Below are 23,357 nucleotides of genomic sequence, written 5' to 3'. Positions count from 1 at the left end.
AATACTGGGTTTATTAGCAGCATATCACCCCAAAGGATGTGGAGGTTTTAAACCACTCAAACCCACATTCTTAGAATATTCTGCTAGTTCTCTAGGGAAAGGGAGACTTAATATCATCCCAACTCAACTCAAAGGCACCAGGGACTCCATAAAAAGCAGATTATTTCACAGCCCAGGCAAGGAGGATGAGTTCTCCATTTCCACACTATCTTACTTAGAGAATAACCTGCCTAAACCAATTCTTTGCATTTCCAGGCATTTGGCCTGGAAGGATACTTCAGATAAGGCAATGTATTTTCTCATTCTCGTCTCTCCCCCATTATCATCCCAAGCAATTCAGGTGAGAACACTCTCCCCACCCCTTCTTCCCAGTTCCCCCAGCTCTGGGAATGTCTGTCTGCCCAGTTACGATGCTTTGCTCAGCCAGGAGGGGAGAACACTCTGTTTCCTGAGTACTTGTGTTTTTCTGGGCCATTTCCTGATCTCTTTCCAAAGACCTTTTCCCTAGTTCAGTTGACGACAGCTGCCCCGAGGGAGGAGAGGAGATTTTCAAGTACAACTTCACACCGCTCAGTCAAGGCAGGATTGGTGCTGGTACCGGACAAGGAAGGGGCTGCAGGTCAGAGCTGTTGTGTCACACTCTCAGGGCTCTGCTGCATCATGTTTGCCCGTCGCCTGCCCTGGTGGAGATCCAGTGCCACCATCCAGGCCTGGCAGTCGGGTCACTTTCTGCCTCGCCCCCGGGACAGGTGCCAAGCGCTGAGTATTAAAGGAATCAACACGACAGCGGGGCAGGAGCAACAGGTCAGCACGCAGGAGAAACAAGGGTTGGAAGATCTGGAAATGCCCCTTGCAAGGAGACAAACAGAGACCCTCTTCCAAGAGCAGCCCGAGACTGGGAACCCGTACTTGGAAGACACTTTGCTTCGGAGTTACTTGAAAACACACCTTCCTCCCAAGGTCTGGCGTGCATGTTTGTGTTTCTGTGTGTACCCACCACAGCTCTGCCCAGCTGCTGTTTCAGCCTGTGAATTGAGCGTTTTTCTGAGACCTTTTGTGTGTTTGAGTGTTGAAGTGGAGGGGAATTTATCAGCTTTCTCTAAAACTTGTGTTTGGGGGCAGGGAGGATGGACAGGAACAACAAGTGGCTCCTGGGACTGTGCTGGGTGCTGCAGTGTTGGTTTGGGGGCATTTGTTGTCTGGTCGTCTGGAGAAAGATATTTTAGAGTAAGGGAAAAAATAAGATATTTCCAACCTCTGCTGTGCTTTTTCACCTCTCTTCTCCGGGGAAGAGGGGCTTCTAAGGAAATTCCTAAGGAATGGGGCCCTTCTCAGCTGAGTGCTCAGGCAGGTACAAAGGCCCCTTGGAATTCGCTTGCCCTCAACACAGGTCGGTGGCGTTTCTGGGTTGATTTTCAGCCAGGGAAGGCCCTGTACAGATTTCAGGGGTGAAGATGGTGGGGTGAGACCCCCTGATGTGCTGTGAGCTCTGGTCCTTCTGGAACCCCTGGGAGGAGGCAGCTCCCTCCTGGCTGTCTTCTGCCATCACCCCAAGGACCACAATGGTCTTCTCCCACTTCTTCTGTTCTCAAGGAGCAGAGTGTGACCTCTCTCCATGGTTTATTGCAGGAGATGGAATACAATGACCTCTAAAGCCTCCAGGTGAAAAGAGGGGCAGAACATGGTTTTTCAGTGAGGCTCTTCCTTTCCCTGCTTGCTCTCCAGGTCTGCGAGGGGTGGGAAGAATGTGGTGGAAGCAATTGGAGCTTGTTTAATCATAACACAGGAATGAGGCCTCCCGAATGAGGCCTCCCGAATGAGGCCTCTGGAATGAGGCCTCTGGAATGAGGCCTCCCTAAGTACCACCGTGGCCTTCTTGCCAGAAGAGAAGACAGGAAAGGAGGATGTCTTTGAGCAGCCATGAAGATCTTGCTCCTAATCTGCACCTCTGGAAGAATCATGATCCAAGTCTCTCAGAGAGTAAAAAGATCAATGCTGCGTTCCAGCGAGGCTGAGAGGCTGAGAGCTGCTGCCACTGCTCCCCCGAGGAGCGAACAGCGGCTGTGAGATCTCCCAGAGCAGCATCTCCCGTTGGTTTCTGCTCCCGGTCCCAGCGGGGCAGTGTTGCCTCGCTGCTGGAAGGGACAGCCCGGCTGCTGCTCGCAGGACCGGGAGTGCCTCTCCATGGGAACACCTTCCTCACCAGGAGAGCAGCAACCCCCGAAGCTTTGGGTGTCCCACCGAGGCAGACACCACGCTGGGGGCTGGTTCCTGTTGTACTCTTCAGTGGCAAACACAGAAAATTTCCTGGAATGGCACAAAAGGTTTCTTTCTTTGTTTGAAGGTGATTTCAGGGGAACACAGAATTAAGCACCTGCTTTTTCTGAGCATTGTTGTGGAGAAGGATCTGTCTGGCCCTGACTGACCTGAAAATAAATCCTTTAATATAAAGGATCATCTGTTTGCACTCCTAATGTGCCATAACTTGCACATTTCCAATATATTCATGCCTGGAACATCAAGGGAGAGGTTAAGGTGAATGAGACCACTCTGCAGCCTCAGCCCTGACCCTGATGGTTTACAGGTGTCCTCTCCACATCCCAGGGTGTGTTCCTTGGAGCACCAAGGCTGCTGTGTGTGACCTTCAGCAGTCACAAACACAGGAGGTTGAATTTTGTTCTTTCCCCTTGAAAATAAACACATTTCTTTGGGCAAGTCAGTGGATTGTCAGGCTGTGTGTGGTCAGGGCATGAGCTCCCAGCATGCTAGTTGGGGAGTTTAGGAAATATGGATGAGGTGAAAGGATTGTTGGTTGAGTTCCCTGTCGTGTGAATTCAGACAAAGAGGTCTATCTGGTAGGCTCATGTTCTGTTCACAAAACAACTACCAGGTAAACAGTTCAAAGGTTCTTGTTCGGGGATCAGCAAAGTCCATGACCATTGTTTTCCTGGGTCATGCCTTGTAAACAACCCTCAAACTGCTGTCAGTTTGATGTGCTCAGCACTGGGGGGGCACACCCACCCCAGCTGGGCTCTGACTGCAAGCACAGTGCTGGATGAGCTGGACCAGCTGGCAGGCTCTGGTGCATGGTTTGACTTGTTTGGGGGTTTTTAACACTATTTCATCATTCACCTTGATGCTGTGAATGACCCTTCCCCCAAAACCAGGACTCTGAGCCATGTTAGTGCAGGGTAAGATAAAAAGTAAAGGTCCTTTAATAACACAGGGCCTACAGCCCACAGGAATACAGGATGACATGCATGTGTCCCAGTTCTTGTTTCCATGGCTTTTATAATAAGATCCCTCCAATCATTGCTTTACACATTTCTCAGTCCAGTCCCAGTCCCACCCCTGGTCCAACCCCCTGGAATTGGGTCTGGGGTCGTCAGGACCCTCTGTCTTCATCAGCTCCTCTTCCTCAGGCACACAAAGGTCTCTTGGAGCTCATCCAGTTCTGGCTTTTGGGTCACTCTGACCTGTGTTTATGTTTCATTCTGTGGGCCTCTGATATCCTTCAGCTCTACCTTGGAAAGGAGTCTAAACAAGATTAATTAACTAAAGGAATTTGAGCTCCCTGTTCTGGGTCAGGGGTAGTGATAGAAAGGCATTAAACTTAAACTGTTAGAAATATTAACCCTCTAAAAATCTACAACTACTGTGTTCCTAAAATCTACACAATGTGAAAATCAGAACAAAAACCCTTTCGGCATCAACCTGAAGGGCAACTGGCTGGTGTGAGGATGAGACTTCCAGAGCAGCACCTGGGCAGTGTGTGTTGGATCCTCATCACACATGCGGAACGGCAGAGCTCTGAAGGAATCAATCACAGGGATGTAGCTTAGTGGAAAGTCAATGCAAGGGGAGCCAGGAAAGGAAGAAGCTGTGTTTGTATTTCATCAACAGCAAATTAATGGGGTTTATAACTGCAGTGCTTTGGATGCAGAAAATACAGCATTCACCTCCTTGATTGTTTTATTGATGAGGGAACGAGCATCTCTCCAAAGGCAGAGAACAGCAAACCATATTCTTCTGATGGAAGCAGATCAGGTGCTTCTCTGACCCCCAGAACAGTCTTGGGTGTGTTTGTGCTAATGAGGATCCAAGAGTGTTGGAGGCTGGGTCCTCCTGGCCTGAATTTAATAATTTCTAAGTCAGGTTCTTTAAGTCTGGGCAACTTCACTCACGTTTCCCACAGAGAGGGAAGAGCATTTGAAGAAGGCAATACCTGTCACCTTGAAACAGGGATCTGAGGGGGTTGGAATGAATCACTGCTCTGTGGGTGCTGGTTTCTCTCCATTAACTGTGGGCAGACTGTTCTGCCCTGGTCAGCCAAGCCCAGGGGAAACAAGGGCACAAGAATCCTTCTCCAGGGCCATGCAGGAAGCTGGATGCAGGGTGGAAATTAGAATCCTGACACGTTGTGTGCCAGGCTGAAGCTGAAATGATTGTGCCATCTCTCCTTTCCTAACCTGACAGGCAGGTAACTGCCCAGCCCAGTAGAACTTATTCTGTACAGATGAAGGCATTCTGTTCTTGGCAGCTCTTCCCCTGGCATTCTCCTCCAGCAGTAAATCAGGAGTGGCTGAGGGACCTCTGGAGACTGTCCCGTCCAACCCCCCTGCTCTTGTGCATCTGTGTCATTCCCAGCCCTGACACTGAAGTACTTCTCTCTTTTGTGAGCTCCAGACATGCTGCCAAAAGTAACTTGAAAAAATGATTTTGAGGGAAAAAAGAGAAAAAGTGACAGTGGAGTGCAGTTGTGCCAGCAGAGGCTGAGGGGAGAAGCTGTTGTGCTGTGTCACAGGATGCATGGAAGGGCCAAGTGCCAAGAGACCACTGGCACTGCAGGACAACATGGGCCGTCCTCTGCCCTTCCAGCTGGGACTGAGGCTCCTGCCTTCCAGGGCTGTGCTGAAGGGCTCGTCTTGTTGCTCCACAGGTGCTGGAGGAGGTGCATCAGGACCTGGAGAGGTTTGGAAAGCGCCTGCTAACCAAGATCCAGCCTCTGGCCTGGGAGTGCGAGCTGAACCCCCCCGTGTTTCGGCAGTACGACGCCTGGGGACAGCGCGTGGATCGCATCGACACCTGCTCGGCGTGGAGGAGGATGAAGGAGATCTCAGCAGAGGAGGGGCTGATTGCTGAGGCCTATGAGAGAAGATACTCCAACTGGAGGTAACTGGGGGAGAATGGGAGGGACTTGGAGCCTTCCTGGTTATTCCTGGCCAGGTTTATTCAGCATCTCGTAGGACTGAGCTGGTTGTGTAACGGGGAACAGATGCTGCCTGGACACCAGCACCGTTCCTGCTGTCTCCAGCAGCACTGTCTGTCTGCTGCAAAGTTCCACCTCACCAAAGACAGGCTGTAACTAATGGCCCACACTTGATTACAATATTCTTTGGTGCCACCTTCCTGATTGTGGGGCCTGGGAGTTCCCTGCACTGTTCCAGCTTTCTGTATGTTCATTGTAATGCAGCTGAAGATCTGGGATTTCTCTTGCAGTCTCTTGTTGTATTCCAGTCCCTGCAGACAGACCCACATTTCTTATTGTTAAAACTGCACCAACTTGACCTGGTGCTGGCAGTCCCACTGAGACTGAGAAACTCTGCTGCTCCTCTTCTCTCCTCCTGGCTGGAACAGTTTGTGCCCTCTCAGAAATGAGTGGTCTGATCCTCACCTGCTCTGGCTGTATTTTCCCTCTTTCTAGCTGAGATGTTTTATCCTCCTGCTGTTGCACTGCTGTGTAACCCGTCTGTTCCCTCTCTCTCTCTCAGTCGCCTGTTCCAGGCTGTCAAACTGTACTTGTTCTCAAGCTCCTCTGGAGGTTTCAGCTGTCCACTGGCCATGACTGATGGGGCAGCCAAAGTCATTGAGGTATGAGCTCAGCTGGTCCCTGGGGGCACACCCACATCCCGGCAGCACTGCTTAGATTCGGGAGCATCAGCCAAGGATGGAGGAGCACTGATCTGCCACCTGGCTCTGGGCACTGAGCACTGGGCATGGCCCCTCCCTGCTCTGTGCCTCAGCTCCCTCTCCCCCTGCCTTTTCTGTTAGTGACCAAGTCTCTGTGCCCACGCCAGCTTTTGTGTTTACTTACAGCACTGTGTACAATAAGGCCTTTGCTGCACGTGACACCTGTGGCGCTGCAGGCAGTTGGAAAGGTGTCCCACATGGAAGTGTCCAAGGCCAGGTTGGACAGGGCTTGGAGAAACCTGGGACAGTGGAAGGTGTCCCTGCTCATGGCAGGGAGTAGAATAAGATGGACTTTAAGGTCCCTCCAGCCCAAACCATTCTATGATGCTATGATGTTTTTACTGCAAGGTATTTTGTATTCCTATTCCTTGTGTGCAGTGGCAGTGGATATACTGGACTGGATCCATACCTGGTGCAAATTCACCAAGCCACCAAGACTTTCCCAGTTGGAACATTTGGCTCTGCGTCTTAGTGATGCCCTTTGCATTGCCTTAGTGGCTACCTATGCTTCAGAGAAAAGTATCCCTTCAATATCTAACTCTGGACATTTTAATTCAACAAAAATTAAACCAGCACAAGGCAGTTACCTGCTGGTGACATCCAGTGTACATGAACATATGCTGATACCTGGCACATGGGCTGTTTGGGGAACACTCAGTCCAGATGTCCAGTGGTGCCAGACTCTGAGGAGGGTAGGGATGCTCAGCACTTCCCTTTGTAACACAGAGAACACCTTCTGGTGCCCAGTGCTGTAGCAGCTGGGCAGGGGCTGGGCTGGCTCTCTGCAGCACCTGCAGGTGCTCTGCAGTGCAGAGCCCCCACCTGCTCCCAGCCCGGCTGCTCTGAGCCCAGGGCACACCACAGCCAGTTAGGGCATCTGCCTGATTCCATCTCCCATGTTATGATCAGCTCAGTTTCTTTTCCCTCCCCTCTAACAGTCTCTGGGTATTCCTGGATCTCTGAAGAATGCTTTTGACCATCTGACATCCCGTGACCCCAGGAAGTTCTGGACCTCAGGCCAGTGGATGACGGAGCGCAGGGGCGGCTCAGATGTTGGTACGTGCTCTGAGGTGGGAGAGAGATGTGGCAGTGAGAACTGAGAAAATGAAGGCAGTGGGGAACTTACAAAGCCAGGGAGCTGGTTTAGGAAACTTCAGCAGACATCATCCAAATCTTCTGCATAGCTCAGCTTTTTAACCATCAAATCACCCAAGTGTGTCCATTGGTGCAAACAGAACAATACAGGCAGGCACAGGCCTGCTCCTTGCACAGATAACACATGGATACCTAGCTCTGTAACCTGGGCCTTGAGCAAGACAGTCAGGCCATCCCAGAGACTGAGAAAGCATCCCTGGCCTTCAATATTTGCTTCTTGGCAAAGGTTAAGTAATAGCACGATGGGCCAGGGAACCTCAGAACTCCTGCTGTGGAGGAGGTAGAACTGGAAAGGGAGTCCCTGGCACCTGATGAAGCTGCAGTTTGTTTCCCGAGGGAAGCAGTGGAAGGATCAGCTGTGAAGTGAAAGATGTGCATTACTGCAGGACTCCCAGATCCATAGAGCCCTTAGTGGCAGTCCCGAAAGGGCAGACACTGGATTGTACATGCCACATGTTTTATTGAGGGTCAATGAAAGAGATTAAAAGCTCATCCAAGCTCCATCTTCACAGCAAGTGATGGCTTAAAAGAGCTGCTGCTTAAACTGAGAAATCAGCATTGATTGACTCAGGAGGTGCCATAAGGCCAAGAAATGTCCCCCTCTGTTTCAGCTAATGGCACAGAGACCGTGGCCAGGAGGCAGCCAGATGGCTCCTACCGACTCTATGGGTTCAAGTGGTTCACATCAGCGGCTGACTCTGACATGGCATTAACCCTGGCCAGGATAGCAGATGCTGAAGGACAGGTAACCCAGTTCTCCTGGATGGAGGAACCAGGTGAAGGAGTAGGGACTCTCTTTCTGTTCCCTGTTTCATTGTAATGAAATCCTCACTGTGTGCTTTTTAGTGTCCCCAGGGCTCCAGGGGCCTGTCCCTGTTCTTCCTGAGGGTTCGAGATGAGGAGGGGAAGCTGAACAGCATCCAGGTGCAGCGGCTCAAAGACAAGCTGGGCACCAGGCAAATGGCAACGGCAGAGCTGTGGCTGCAGGGGGCGAGGGCAGAGCTGGTGGGTAAAGGATCAGCCTCCCCTGAGGGCTGGGCTGGCTCGGCACAGCAGGCACTCCTGGGGGTTTCAGCAGTGATCCCAAATGGAAAAGTTCCCCTCTTCCATCTTGGTATCTGACTGTTGACATCACAGAATGCTTCATCAGTGGGGCTGTGTGGGGCAGAGCTGAGGAGAGCTCAAGAAAATTTGAGAAGGAAGAAAACAAAGCAAGTCATTTTTGGCTGGTCATTTCCCTAATCCAGATGCACTGAGCCAGCTGAGGGACAGTTTGTGTAATGTGCAGGGACAACAAGCAACAGGGACCAGAACGGATCATGATGACATGCTCTCCAAAGCCACCTCTCTGGTCACAGAATCACTGAATCAAGGTGGTTTGGGTGGGAAGGGACCTTAAAGCCCATCTCATTCCACCCCCCTGCCATGGGCAGGACACCTTCCACCAGCCCAGGTTGCTCCAAGCCCATCCAGCCTGGCCTTGAACATTTCCAGGGATGAACATCCATATGATGACACTTGCTTGGCTAATGTGAGAGAGCTGTATTTTAAAGCAAGGAGATCTCTGTGGTACCTGAGGCCAGACAGGGACAGAGTGGACAGCCCATGTCCATCTGTCTGTTGGCACCACTTCCATCCAAGGCGGTGGGAAAGGCTCAGGTGGGCCTGTCCCTTGTGTTGCAGATCTCTGCAGAGGGCCGCGGGGTGGCCTCCATCTCCAGCATGCTGAACATCACCCGGATCCACAATGTCATCGGTGCAGTATCCAGCATGAGAAGGTGAAGGCAGAATGGATCCCCCAGAGCTGAAGGAGCAGATTGTCAGGACAAGGGGACTTGGCAATGCTTGGCATTGCAGCTGAGTGCCATCCAGTGCTGGAAGAGGTTGGGGGTGACCCAGGCTGGAGGGTACAGCTGAGCAGGTTCTTCTGGTGGGGGTGGCTGGTGGGAGTTGCTCAGAAGTGCAGAGTGTGACCGTGTTCCCTGTCTGTGCTCTCCAGGATGATCAGTCTGAGCAGGGACTATGCCTGCAGGAGGGTTGCCTTTGGGAAGCTCCTCAAGGACCATCCCCTGCACATGCAAACAATAGCCAGGATGGAGGTAGGGCTGCTGGGAGCTGTTGGGAAGGTGTGAGGGCAGAGATGCTCCACTGGTAGTGAGCACAGCTTGTGTACAGCAATCAGATGTAGGAGGCTGTCCCTGTTTGCAGCAAGGGAATGGCCACATTCTGGTGGGATTTGGTCTGATGACAGACCTACCTTCTCTGCTGGACTTCAGGTTATCCTAAACAATTCCTTAGGAGCTCTCCTGAGTGGAGGGCCAAAGCTCATGAGTGCCCCTGCTGTGATAGGCCATGACCTCTGAAACTGGGTGTTAGCATCAGAGTCCAGGCCTGACACCACAGTCAGCTGAAATGCAGTTACCAGAGTCCTGTCCAAGACTGGCACAAACTCATCCAGCTTGCCTGGTAGCTCATGCACCAGGAGATGGGCTGAAAATTCTCTTGCAAAGTGAGGGATAGGGAAAGGGGTCAACATATGTCAAACATAACTTCAAGCTCCATCTTGTCTGAGCCTGTGGCCAGAACTCCACCTCTGAAAGGAAGGGCAGATCCTCTATAGTCCCACAGCACATCTTTATGCAGAGGAGCTACAGAGCTCCCTATCCTGCTGCTTCCCAAATCACAATCTGCCAGGGAAGAAAGTTGATCAGCAAGAAATCTGTCACAGACCTTGCAGTTCCTGGTACTCAGAGGCTGACCATCATTTCTGGTCTCACATCCCTTACCCTTGGAATGGAGGTGGATTTGTCACCTGGATGCCTGATAGGAGCTTTGCTAAGGCTCAGGCAGTCCTGGTGAAGTGGCACTGCCCCTTTCCTCACACGAGATCGCAGTGTCCAAGAGCAGCAGCTCCAGAGCACCTGTAATATTCCATGGCTTTGTGCCTTGTCTGGCTGGAGGTCTCTGAAGCTGCAGGTCTGTGCAGGCAGGGGTGGCATTTCCCCCTTGAGACAGTCCCGTTGCACCTTGACATGGAATCATGGAGTCATCCTGGCTCCACGATCCCTGCAAGTAAGACTGCCCCTCTCTGCCCCTCTCTGCCCCTCTCTGTGCCTCCCTGCCCCTGACTGCCCCTCTCTTGCCCCTCTCTTGCCCCTCTCTTGCCCCTGACTGCCCCTCTCTTGCCCCTCTCTTGCCCCTCCCTGCCCCTGACTGCCCCTCTCTTGCCCCTCTCTTGCCCCTCCCTGCCCCTGACTGCCCCTCTCTTGCCCCTCTCTTGCCCCTCCCTGCCCCTGACTGCCCCTCTCTTGCCCCTCCCTGCCCCTGACTGCCCCTCTCTAACCCCTCTCTAACCCCTCTCTAACCCCTCTCTAACCCCTCTCTAATCCCTCTCTGCCCCTCTCTGCCCCTCTCTGCGCCTCCCTGCCCATCCCTGCCCCTCTCTTGCCCCTCTCTTGCCCCTCCCTGCCCCTCTCTTGCCCCTCCCTGCCCCTCCCTGCCCCCTGTGCCCGCAGGTGCAGGTGCGAGGGGCGTTCCTGCTGCTCATGGACATCATGCGCCTTCTCGGCCTGGCAGAAACCAGCCAGGCCAGTGAGCAGGACCTGCTGCTCCTGAGGCTGCTGGTCCCTGTGGCCAAACTGTACACAGGGAAGCAGGTATGGAACAGGCAGGTTGGTGAGCCTGGGAAGGGGCTGTGTGGCACAGGGACAACCACAGGGCTGGGAAGAGGAGGGGGTAACACAGCCAGTGGGAAGGGCAGCGAGAGTGGGGAATACCAGCAGGACCTGCAGCAGCTGCTGCTCTGCAGGCTGGACTTTGTGGGTAGGAGCCTTGTCCCTTTGCTCTCACATGAGGCATCTGATGGGGGCAGAGGGAGCCAGCTCTGCTGTGACAAGCTCCATGTGCCACAGGAGTGGTGCTGAGGCTGCCCCTTGGGCACTGGGCCACAGAGAACGTCTTTCACTATAAATAAATAGAAGAGCAGATATTAACAGCTTAACATTAGCCTTGACTTCAGGCATCTGTCCTCTTCTCATGGCCCTCAGCTGACATACACAGAAGCTGACACACCATAGGGAATTTGTTAAGACTCTCCTGGACTAGAGACAGTTGCCCATGTACCAAGCACACCACAGGTGTGCTCCCTTGCCCTGGGAGGGCTGTGTTGAGGCAGACTCTCCTGAGATCTTCTCCCACAGTCCTCTCTCAGTGTTACTGAACCTTCATTCCCCAGCTGCTCCTCCTGCATGGAATGAGCAGCCTGCCTCAGGAATTCAGCAGGACCCAGGCAGCCATCCCAGCAGGAACTGCCATGTGAGGTTTGTTTTCCCCTGTTGTGTTTTTTCCCCTCGTGGATCACTGCAGCTCTCTGCATTTTGCAGGCTTCTGCTGTGGCTGTTGAGGCCATGGAGAGTTTTGGGGGCCAAGGCTACATGGAGGACACAGGCCTGCCAGTCATACTGCGGGACACTCTGGTGAGAGCAGCAGGACAGGCTCCTGTGCCCCCTGGTCCCCCCACAGCACTCTGGTTCCCTGCTCCTGGGGGAACCGTCCTCCCAGCTCACTCCAGGTGTGGCAGCTCTTCCCCCACTGCCTTCCTGCTGAGCCCATCCATTCCCAGGGCGGGGGTGGGATGTGTTCCTGGTGCTGAGGGGGTTCTCTAGCACAGGAATCAAGCTGAGCTCCCTCCTTTCCTCTCATGGTATGGCAAGATATTGTTGGAGATTTCCTTGATGTCCCTTAGCTCTGCTCCATGTCTTTGTTTCCTCACATTCCCTTATCTTTGTTGCAGTCACTCCAAAGGCTCCTTCATGCTCTTCCACCTCCTCCTCTTCCCCACAGGTTCTGTCCATATGGGAGGGAACCACCAATATCCTGTCCCTCGATGTCCTGCGGTCCCTTGCCAAGAGCCAAGGGCAGGTGATGGCTGTGTTCCTGTCCACAGTGCAGGTGAGCCCACACCAAAACCTCTGCTCACCTGATTTGCCCACCTTGGCAGAGCCTTGTTTGGGGTTCATGCTCCTGACTGAGACTGGCAGGGAATGTGGCCAAACTGAAAGCTCCAGACAGGTATTCCAAAGGTGTCTCACAATTCAGACCCTTCACCAGCTCTTACCAGAGCAGGGTGCAGGGAGTGCTTGTGCTGGGATCCTTGTGGGCAGCTCAGCAGTGAGGAGTTGGCATTGTCAGGGTCCCTCATGACAGGTACCAAAATAAGTGTATTTTTAATGTGAGTCACCCTCCTGAATCCAAAATAGTTTTGTGGTTTTGTTCTTTAACTGGAAAATCACCACAGGACTGCTAAATATCAAACCTCACTAGAGCTACCTACTGCATTATGACTTGCTATTTTTATTCCCACTGAAAAGATGGGAAGAGCCAGAGGAATCCCATTGCTGTCTCTCTAGATTTGCCATTCTCTGGCTTTACTTGTGAAGCTGCTCAGGTGAGAGGGTCAAAGCAGCTCAGAGTTTCATGAAGGTGAATGAGCATCATCTGGTTTGATGTGTCTCTAAAATGGAGACAGGAACCAGCCTGGGAGGCAGGATCAGCATATCAGAGGCTGTTCTCTCAGGGGTGACATTATTAATCCAGGTGTACAGGAAGGGCATCCTGGGCCTCTGGAGTGCTGGGCTTGGCTGTGTGCAGCCTTCACTTCCCCTGCAGACCCCACGAGAGGGGAAGGGTGTGGGCACTGCACTCTGCAGCACTGGGCAGGGCTTCCCAAACCAAAAGCAGCAAGAGCCTGAGTGGTTCTCACAGAGGCTGCAGCTGGAAACTCCTGTCCCATCTGGAACCCCCAGCTGGGCTGTGCTCTGTACACAGCACCTCTCTGACCTCCAGGGCTGAGCCTTGCCAACCTCTCAGACAACTTTTGAGAAAGGAAAAATGCCTCCATTTGATGACCAAAGCAGAAGACAAACCTGCTCATGGGCAGGACTGAGCACACCTGCTAATGGCAAATCCAGCAGGTCCAGGTGCTGACAAAGAGCAGCTTAGGCTGCAGATAATGGAGTGGAGAGGGAAAGGATCTGGCTCTAAAAATACTTTGGACAGAAGCAACCTCCACATTGTTAAACCAATTTAAGCAAAACCCCTCCAAACTGCAACGCTGCACCCCAGAGTGTCCTCCTGGTGCCTCTGGGAGGGCCCTTCCAGCTACTGAACAACTGGATGATCAGGGAAGCCTTAGGGAGGGCCAAGATGCAGAGCAGGGACCTGCACAGCAGTAACCAAGCACTGAGACTTATTAATTAGTGAGCTCGTTACTGCTCTTGTGCTGCCCCAATCACCCTGTGTGTGAGGCTGGAGGGCACCAAAGCTCTCCAGATTCCAGGAAGTGCCACTGCATTTGCTGGCCATGTCACTCTGGGGCTGCTGCATTTCCACAGAGGGTGCCTGGGTGGCTCAGCCAGGAGAGAGCTTTGGATGCTCCAATTCTGGATGGATCAGATCAGGCTTGGCCAGTTTAAGCCTTTCCCCTGTGCCTCGGGCAGCCACAGCCTAGGGGGGATTTCTGTCTGCAGGAACATGCCGAGTTCCTACCCCAGAATCACTCAATGGTGATAAACAATCTCTTTCTGAGCTCCAAGTGTCCAAATTCTTTGTCTCTGGGAGTCTGGCTCGTTTTGAACCATCCCTCCCATTCCTGTCTAGGGGGGAAATAATTTATCCCGTCATAAAGGGATTTTTACTGCTCCAGTCCATTTCCTTTTCATTGATGCACACAAACCAAGTACAATGTATTTTGTGTTTGTCCATCAAGGTGCTCAGTGTGCAGGATTTGTGCCCATGTCAGCCTGCTGTGCAGAAAGCAGAGTTAGTACTTAGCCCAGCACGTGGTTCTCTGGAGTTTGGATCAAGGTTAACATCCCCCATGGCCCCTCTGCCACCTGGTCTTGCTTTGATCCTGGGCCAGTGGCCCCTGTTGATGGTGAGATGCCCAGTGTTGCTGCTGCTGTGCCCAGAGCAGGAACCCAGTGTTGTAATTATCCTCAGGAAAACAGAAATACAGAGAACTTCCTCATCCTTGCACAATGGGATTGTGAAAAGCTGAAGTTTTACAGTTGTTGCTACAGAGGTGGCAAGACACCTTATCCAGAGGTGATCAGTGTGGAAAGTCTGAGGAGAACACAAGGCATGAAGAGTGATTGTGAGAGACAGGGATAGAATTGTGGAAGAGTTTGGGTGGGAAGAGACCTGAAAGCCCATCCAGTGCCACCCCCTCCCACGGGCAGGGACACCTCCCACCAGCCCAGGTTGCTCCAAGCCCTGTCCAGCCTGGCCTTGGACACTCCCAGGGATGGGGCAGCCACAGCTTCTCTGCCCAAGCTGTGCCAGGGCCTGCCCACCCTCACAGCCAGGAATTCCTACCCCATGTCCCATCTATCCCTGCCCTCTGGCAGGGGGAAGCCATTCCCCTTGTCCTGTCCCTCCATCCCTTGTCCCAAGTGCCTCTCCAGCTCTCCTGGAGCCCCTTTAGGCCCTGGAAGGGGCTCTCAGGTGTCCCTGGAGCCTTCTCTTCTCCAGGTGACCCCCCCAGCTCTCCCAGCCTGGCTCCACAGCAGAGGAGCTCCAGCCCTGGAGCATCTCTGGGGCCTCCTCTGGACTCTCCAGCAGCTCCACGTCCTTCCTGTGCTGGGCCCCAGGGCTGGGGCAGCTCTGCAGGTGGGGTCTCACCTGAGGGGGCAGAGGGGCACAATCCCCCCCTGCCCTGCTGCCCACACTTTGGGACCAGCCCAGGGCACGTCCTGGGTTCCAGCTCCACCGAGGAGGGAGTTGCAGGTGGATGCTGCTCAGGGCCAGTCATTTCATGTTGTACTAAAATTTTATTAGCTGGAATTTGGAGCCAGAGCCTTGAGTGTACTTTAGAATTCAATTATAATCTGAAAAGGGCCTCTAAAATAGCCCTGGGCAGTTACTTGATTGTTGCATTTGAGTCACTTCAGGTGGAATTTGGGCACATCCCAGGACAGTGTCTGAGCTCCAGCCCGCTGTGCCTCGTGCTGGGCTCAGCACCAACTCCTGCCCCCAGAGTGTCTGTGCAGGGCTGTGACTGGGGCTGGAAATCAACTGTACAACCTGAGGCTCAGGAGAGTGTTCTCAGGTCCTTTTCAGATCACAACCCCAATTTTCAGACAGCAGGAAACAAAAGGAGGATACTGTGTTTGTCTGAAGCATTAACATGAGACTGTGCTTTCAGCCCCTGCTTGGGATGTTCTTCCTGTCCCTGTATTTTTAGATTCATGATTAATCTTGTAAGTAAAAACCATTCTGACCACGTTGCTTGATGGAGAGCAAACAAATGAGCAGCATTTTAAAATTCCTCAGTCAAAACAGAAGGAAACAGAAATATTGGAGCTCTGAAGCTCTTTTACTGATGTTCTCAGACACCAAGAGCAGTGCAGGCAGGGCTCAATGTGTGTGTGAGTCTGTGCCTCCACCCTGGGGAGGGAGCAGAGCATCCTGCAGGAGAGAACAGAACTGCTCCTGACTCGAGCATCACCCCTGGAGCAACTCCCAGCCTCTCACTCCCAAATGCAGGGAGGAGATGGAAAAACCCCAGTGTGATCTTCCAGAAGGAGCTTTTGGTTAGGAAAGCAGTAAGTTCAATCTGACCAAAAAAAAGGAGTAAATTATTGGATGGCAAAGGGAATACAAGGTCTTTTTGTTCCCCTAAGGTTGTGATGATGCTTTTGTATTCCTGGTCTGTGTTTCCAGGTGTTTAAACTTCCCAGCTGGGGTCTGGTGTGTTTGTGCCACGAGCAGGAGCTGCTGACAGGAGCACGTGTTGGCTCCGTTCTGGCTCCCACCCGCCCTGCTGGGAACGTGCTGGTGCCTTCGGGGCCTTGGATCCTCCTCAGCAACAAGCTCTGAGCTCCTTTAAAATGCCTCATTGGGCTTGGAGGTTCTTTGGGCTTCCTCTCGGCACCACAGCTGTGTTTGTGTTTGTGCAGCACATGCTGAGGGTTCTGCCCATGCAGCCCAGAGCAGCAGCGCTGGGGATGGGGGTTCTGGCTGGGGAGAGAGCACGGGGCAGGGCAGGGGGGAGCAGGGGCACGGAGCACACCGGGCTCGGCTCGGCCCGGCCTGGCCCAGCCCAGCCCATTCCAGCCCCAGCCCATTCCAGCCCAGCCCAGCCCCAGCCCATTCCAGCCCCAGCCCCAGCCCAGCCCCAGCCCCAGCCCCAGCCCCGCCCAGCCCCAGCCCCAGCCCAGCCCCAGCCCAGCCCAGCCCAGCCCAGCCCCAGCCCATTCCAGCCCAGCCCAGCCCAGCCCAGCCCAGCCCAGCCCGTTCCAGCCCAGCCCAGTCCCAGCCCAGCCCCAGCCCCAGCCCCAGCCCAGCCGAGCTCATTCCAGCCCAGCCCCAGCCCAGCCCAGCCCATTCCAGCCCAGCCCAGCCTCAGCCCAGCCCCAGCCCAGCCGAGCTCATTCCAGCCCAGCCCCAGCCCAGCCCAGCCCATTCCAGCCCCAGCCCAGCCCAGCCCAGCCCAGCCCAGCCCCGCCCCAGCCCAGCCCAGCCCAGTCCCAGCCCAGCCCCAGCCCCAGCCCCAGCCCCAGCCCAGCCCATTCCAGCCCCAGCCCATTCCAGCCCAGCCCATTCCAGCCCAGCCCAGCCCCAGCCCCAGCCCAGCCCATTCCAGCCCAGCCCAGCCCCAGCCCAGCCCATTCCAGCCCAGCCCATTCCAGCCCAGCCCATTCCAGCCCATTCCAGCCCAGCCCAGCCCCAGCCCAGCCCAGCCCAGCCCCAGCCCATTCCAGCCCAGCCCATTCCAGCCCATTCCAGCCCAGCCCAGCCCCAGCCCAGCCCAGCCCCAGCCCATTCCAGCCCAGCCCCAGCCCCAGCCCAGCCCAGTCCCAGCCCATTCCAGGCCTGCCCAGCCCCGAGCCAGGCAGTGTCCCTGCCCTGCTGACAGGGAAGCACACCAGAGGCACAGATGAAATGCATGGGAATGCCATGCCCAAAGAAAACTGTTCCAGACTCTCCCAGCAGAGCACCACTTGTGCTTTCACAAAGTGTTTGGGATGTTGGAGAGCAGTGACTTGGCTCAACCAGGCATAGTTACCTGCCTGGTGACCATCAGAATTATGGAATCCTTTAGGATGGAAAAGCTTTCTGAGACCATTGAGTCCAACTGTTCTCCCAGCACTGCCAAGGCCAGCACTGACCCATGGGCCCAAATGCCACATCCACACAGCTGTTAAACCCCTCCAGGGATGGGGACTCCACCCCTGCCCTGGGCAGCTGTGCCAGGGCTGGACAACCTTTCAGCGAAGAAATTTTCCCACTATCCAACCTGAACCTCCTCTGGTGCAACTTGAGGCCATTTCCTCTCATCCTGGGGCCTTTCTCACTGACCCTGTTGCAGAGGAAAGCTCCTTTACCTGTGAATTTTCCTGCCTGAACACAGCTCTAGCACCTCTGTGGAAGCAAAAATACAAACCCAGGAGAATTAGACCCTGGTACAGGTGTGCAGTTGGAGAGAGCTGGGGCTGAGAGCTGGTCCCCAGTGCAGCTGGGAAGGCATCCTGGAAACAGCAGCTCACTGGGTCTGGTCACAGGAATTCCCCATTCCTGTGTCAGGGCTGGGAGCTTCCTTTGGATATGTCCCTTCCCTGCTGCTGCTCCCCCTGGGCAGTGCCAGGGGCAGGCACTGGGATCTGAGCTCGCTGTCAGTGCACAGGGGCCCTCCAGCCCCTTCTCTGGCACAAGGCAAATGCACTGAGGTTTTCCTGTGGTTGTTCTGTTTGCAGAAGAAGTTGGCTCTGGCCTCGGGCACTGCAGAGCTGGCACCGGCCGTGCAGAGGGCACAGGAGGCCGTGGGCAGCCTCGGGCAGTTCCTGGAGAAAGCAGGAGCAGAGCCCACCATGGGCATGGAGCTGGCAGCGAGAGACCTCTCCTACAGCCTGGCACGGATCTACACAGGTGGGGCAACAGCAGAAACCAGGGAATCATGGAAAGCTTTGGGTGGGAAGGGAACTTAAAACTCATCCAGTTCCACTCCCTCGCCGTGGTCAGGGACACCTCCCACCAGCCCAGGTTGCTCCAAGCCCTGTCCAGCCTGGCCTTGGACACTCCCAGGGATGGGGCAGCCACAGCTTCTCTGCCCAAGCTGTGCCAGGGCCTGCTCACCCTCACAGCCAGGAATTCCTTCCCCATATCCCATCTATCCCTGCCCTCTGACAGTGGGAAGCCATTCCCTGTGTCCTGTCCCTCCTTCCCTTGTCCCAAGTCCCTCTCCAGCTCTCCTGGAGCCCCTTCAGGCCCTGGAAGGGGCTCTCAGGTGTCCCTGGAGCCTTCTCTTCTCCAGGTGACCCCCCCAGCTCTCCCAGCCTGGCTCCAGAGCAGAGGGCTCCAGCCCTGGAGCATCTCCCTGGCCTTCTCTGGACTCTTTAGCAGCTCCACATCATTTCTTGCTGATGGATTTCAGAGCAGAAAAGGGCTGGGAATCATCCTACATGCCTGGCTCACACCTGGGTCAAGGGTGGAGCTTTAAAGCTCAGTCTTCCCCTTTCCCACTGAAACAGCCTCCAAGCACTGCTGAGAAACAGCCACCAGTTGCTTTTCCTGAGCCCTGGGCTGTGCTGGCAGGATGCTGGGAATGCTGACATGTCCTGCTCTTCCACAGGAGCTCTTCTAATGGAACATGCAGCTCGGCCCGATGCCTCCCCCGCAGACACCTGTGCTGCGCTCAGGTAGGCACAGACCTGCCCAGCCCTGGCTGTTCTGGATGATTCCACGTGCACTGTGGGAGCCTTTGCTGTGCCCCCACAGCAATCCGACCCCAGCCATGGTCAGACCCCCCTGCCCAGGGGACACAAAACAGTGCTCTGGGTGGCCACTCCCAGCCCCGGGCCTTTTCCTGACCTGGGATGTCTCCAGTGATGGGCAGGATCCAAACTGGGCACGGCTCAGGATGACACCAACCCCCTGACTGTCCCCTCTCTCCAGGGTGACACCACCCTGAGTGTGTCCCCCCCCTCCAGGGCGACACCAGCCCTGTGCCTGTCCCCTCTCTCCAGGGTGACACCAGCCCTGTGCCTGTCCCCTCTCTCCAGGGTGACACCACCCTGAGTGTGTCCCCTCTCTCCAGGGTGACACCAGCCCTGTGTGTGTCCCCTCTCTCCAGGTGACCCACCCTGAGTGTGTCCCCACCCTCCAGGGCGACACCAGCCCTGTGCCTGTCCCCTCTCTCCAGGGTGACACCACCCTGTGTGTGTCCCCTCTCTCCAGGTGACCCACCCTGTGCCTGTCCCCTCTCTCCAGGTGACCCCACCCTGTGCCTGTCCCCTCTCTCCAGGTGACCCACCCTGTGTCCCCTCTCTCCAGGTGACCCACCCTGTGCCTGTCCCCTCTCTCCAGGTGACCCCACCCTGTGCCTGTCCCCTCTCTCCAGGGTGACACCACTCTGTGCCTGTCCCCTCTCTCCAGGTGACCCACCCTGTGCTTGTCCCCTCTCTCCAGGTGACCCACCCTGTGCCTGTCCCCTCTCTCCAGGTGACCCCACCCTGTGCCTGTCCCCTCTCTCCAGGGTGACACCACTCTGTGCCTGTCCCCTCTCTCCAGGTGACCCACCCTGTGCCTGTCCCCTCTCTCCAGGTGACCCACCCTGTGCTTGTCCCCTCTCTCCAGGTGACCCACCCTGTGCCTGTCCCCTCTCTCCAGGTGACCCCACCCTGTGTGTGTCCCCTCTCTCCAGGTGACCCACCCTGTGCCTGTCCCCTCTCTCCAGGTGACCCCACCCTGTGCCTGTCCCCTCTCTCCATGCAGGTGGTGTTCCCAGGAGCTGTGTCCGGTGGCCGCGGGGTCGGTGTCGGGCAGTTACGGGGTGGGGGCAGCGCGCCAGGACAGTGCCCTGGTGTACGGGGGCAGCCGGCTCTGAGACCCCCAGGACCCCCCCACAAGGTGGGCTGCAATCCCCAAACCCCACCCCACAATCCTCAGGGAGCTGCAAATTCCAGGCATGGTGGGGACCTTCCACCGAGGGCCTGACCAAATCCTTCAGGAGTGCCCCCCACCTGCCCCCGCCTGAACCCACAGCTCTGGGCTGTTCCCTGACTCAGGCACAGCCCTGCCAGTCACTCCAAGCTGCTGGAATGTTCTCACCATGACTTAGGCAAAGCCCAAGTGTCCAATCCAGACAATGACTGGAAGCAGCAGCTCCTCCCGTGTCAATGCTGTTCTTTTGGAAGAAAGCCAACCAAAACCAAAGTGAAAACTGTCTGAAGCTGATTAAACACAGAAAAACACCATTTTCCCTGTTCAGCCTCTTCCTTTCCAGGCTCCCACCCCAGAACATGCCTGGGATGGGGTTTGCTCCCGGGACAGCCCCTGCCACCCACTGTGGCTCTGAGGGCTGTGGGGCCCTTCCTGCATGGCCCTCCTCAGGCACTGCTGATTTCTGAAGAGAAGAGAGGATTTTACTCTCTACAGCCTCCAAATCGCTGGTGAATTCCCTGTGTCCTAACGATGCTGCAATCCATCCTGACATAAGTTCTACCCAAGTCTCAAATTGACATCCAGTAATTCTCCACCTAAATACTGCCCTTGTGCTTCTCCTCCCTCAGCCTGTCACTCCACCTGCTTGGTATTGCCCTGCTGACTGCAAGTTTTTAATTGAAGAGTTGCTAATAACAGAAGAAAAGCACTAGTAGGCCAAAGACAGCTGGGATTTATAGCTGGGAAGTGCTGCAGCAGCCACGACACTGAGTCGGGAGGGGAAGGAGGAGCTGTTTGCTGAGCACGGAGCTGTCCAGCATTTCCCTGAGGCCAAACCAGCAGCTCCAGGAGGACACAAGTGACCAGTCGCTGCCTCCAGGGAGGACCAGAGTGAGCAGTTCCAGTGGGATGCAGCGAGGGAGGCTCCGTGGGGTCCTGGCACAGGGACCCCAGGCTGAGCCAGGCAGAGCTTCTCTGAAACCACAAACCCCATTAACCAGCCCCAGCACCAAAGGGCTTCTGTTGTATGTGCATCAGAGGGAATAAAGAGTATTTGGGTCTGAAAAATCCCCTACATCCTGGAAGCATGGAAGGATTTGGGTGGGAAGGGACCTCAAAGCTCATCCAGTCCCACTCCCTGCCATGGGCAGGGACACCTCCCACCAGCCCAGGGTGCTCCATGCCCTGTCCAGCCTGGCCTTGGACACTCCCAGGGATGGGGCAGCCACAGCTTCTCCGCCCAACCTGTGCCAGGGCCTGCCCACCCTCACAGCCAACAATTCCTTCCCAATATCCCACCTATCCCTGCCCTCTGGCAGTGGGAAGCCATTCCCCCTTGTCACCAGGACTCTGTCCCTGCAGTTTGGTGTCAAAGGTCTCCCAGGAGCTGCTGTGCCCTGTGAAACTTGGGAGAAGGGGAAAGGGAGGGAACACCACGTGTCTCTAATTCCATCACAGATGTGCCCATGGTGTTGGCAGAGGGTCCAACAGCAGGGAAACTCACCCTTGGAAGTGTTTGCAGAGCTATCAGTCCCCAAATTCCCTGCTCTCCTCAACTGCTCATCTCCAAAGCCCAGGGCTTTGGCAATCCCTGCCCACCCAGGCTTTCCTCTTTCCAATCTATTTTATATTTCTCAAACCAGGATTACCTTTTCCTCATCTATGAGCTCTAATTTGCCTAAAAATAAGCCCCATAAACTGGGAGCTCTGCAGATGCACCAACACTGAGAACAAGGGACTACAAAATCATCACTGTGCAGGAAAAGGACAAATTTATTAATATCTAAATACTCACTCTGAGGCTACAGCAGCAGAAATGCTGTTGCAGGTGAGCACGAGGGTCTGACAGCTCCCACTGCTGCTCAGCAGCTCTGCCCTTGGAGCTTTGCACAGTTTCAAACATTTCATGAGCTTCAAGTCATTAACTGAGATTTCAGATGTCATTTAAATACAAACCCCACACAAAAAAGGACAAACACGTCTCCATTGTGAGGTGTAAAACTCATTTCATGACAGAACTGGGGGAAATCAGTTTAAAACACAAGTTTGTTAAATAATCAAACTTCAGCAGCAAAACTGTGACAAAAATGTCACAGTCCAAAAAATGTGGTGACCTGGAATCTCAAAATGCAACAATTGGAGCTTTGACACCTGCACTGACCAAGACACCAAACTGTCCCCGAGAGCCCTGAGCTGTCCCTGAGGGCCCTGAGCTCGCCCAGGAATCACCAATCTGTCCTTTCTCACCACTCACCAAAGAGCCTAAATCGCTGCTTTGGCTTTTTAGCCAGCAGAGGTAATTCAAGGAGTTCAGGAGCCAGTTCCGAGCGATGCCAGCAGGGGCAGCTGTAAGGGCTGTGTGACACCTGGTCCAACCCTGTGCCTGGCAGAGCTGCTGCCCTTCACTCAGCGCTGGCTGAGCCCACCCTGCCACCACAGCCCAGCAAAACGTGTCCTTGGCTCCAAATCCCGTCCTGGATAATACCGGGTCGATCAGAGGGGCAGTAACAGACTGACACCCTCCCTGTTAGCGGCCTCTGAGCCTGCTCAGCATCCTGCACAAGGCTCTGCCCTTTGCAGCCTCCCACACCTGTCCCAGGGTGGGCTCAGTCCCATCCTGGCTCTGTCCCACCCCGGCAGCCCTCCCAGCGTGGCAGAGCCGTTCCCAACACCCCCTTTCCCACCAAAGCACAGCTGGTTTTCCACCCTTCACCAGCCACCACCACTCCCCTGCCCCGCTCAGGTGTGGTCACCAAGCACTGCCAGGTGTGAGGTCAGTGCTCTTGAGTGACTCTGTCTGGGAGGGGTGGCCCTGCCACTGTCCCACCCGGTGAGGTTCCTTCAGCTCCCAAAGGTTTCTGTCCTGCAGCTGCTGTTGGTGCCTCCCCAGATCCTCCTGCCCAAGGAGGTTGTTCCACAGCCCCTCAGCGAGCACTGAAGCTCCTGCTGTGACAGCAGCACCGCTGTCCCGACAGGCCCCCGGGCTGCTGAGAGCTGTGACAAAGGGAATAGGGAAGGAAGTTCCTTAGGAAGAACTGATCCCCTGGGAATGGGCTGTGCCCTCCCCTGGCAGAGCTCCCAGGGCACTGGTGCCCCTGAGGGGAATCCTGCACCAACAGTGCCCCACAGCCTGTAGGGGCTGAACCCCCTCTGAGAGCAGAGGAGACCCACACTTGGCATTCCCAAGGACGGGAACACCCTCTGGTTCTGGAGCACACACGGCCTGCAGGGCAATGGGCTCCTGGGAAAGCACTCACAGGGAACTGGAGCGTGAAAGCAGCTCCAGGAAATCC

The 23,357-nt window shown here is 55.0% G+C and overlaps 1 protein-coding gene across 2 annotated transcripts; it reads left to right on the top strand.

Moving 5' to 3' along the window:
• Window positions 1–542: 542 nt before the first annotated feature.
• LOC139679973 (acyl-CoA dehydrogenase family member 11-like) lies at window positions 543–21,117 on the top strand. 2 transcript variants are annotated; one of them, XM_071572166.1, is made up of 15 exons: window positions 543–960; window positions 4,940–5,172; window positions 5,772–5,871; window positions 6,909–7,026; window positions 7,737–7,870; window positions 7,972–8,130; window positions 8,809–8,903; window positions 9,125–9,224; window positions 10,641–10,781; window positions 11,508–11,600; window positions 11,968–12,075; window positions 17,880–18,051; window positions 18,755–18,821; window positions 19,897–20,031; window positions 20,694–21,117. In XM_071572166.1, the coding sequence occupies exons 1-14, from the start codon at window positions 661–663 to the stop codon at window positions 20,006–20,008; spliced, it is 1,932 nt and encodes a 643-aa protein (XP_071428267.1). In that variant the 5' UTR covers window positions 543–660; the 3' UTR covers window positions 20,009–20,031; window positions 20,694–21,117. The 2 variants fall into 2 exon arrangements, with proteins under 2 accessions (XP_071428267.1, XP_071428266.1); XM_071572165.1 differs by having other exon boundaries at window positions 19,897–21,117.
• Window positions 21,118–23,357: the final 2,240 nt, after the last annotated feature.

The sequence above is a fragment of the Pithys albifrons genome, chromosome 17 (assembly GCF_047495875.1).
Source record: "Pithys albifrons albifrons isolate INPA30051 chromosome 17, PitAlb_v1, whole genome shotgun sequence".
NCBI classification, from domain to species: domain Eukaryota; kingdom Metazoa; phylum Chordata; class Aves; order Passeriformes; family Thamnophilidae; genus Pithys; species Pithys albifrons.
This window is presented reverse-complemented; position numbering and strand designations above follow the sequence as displayed.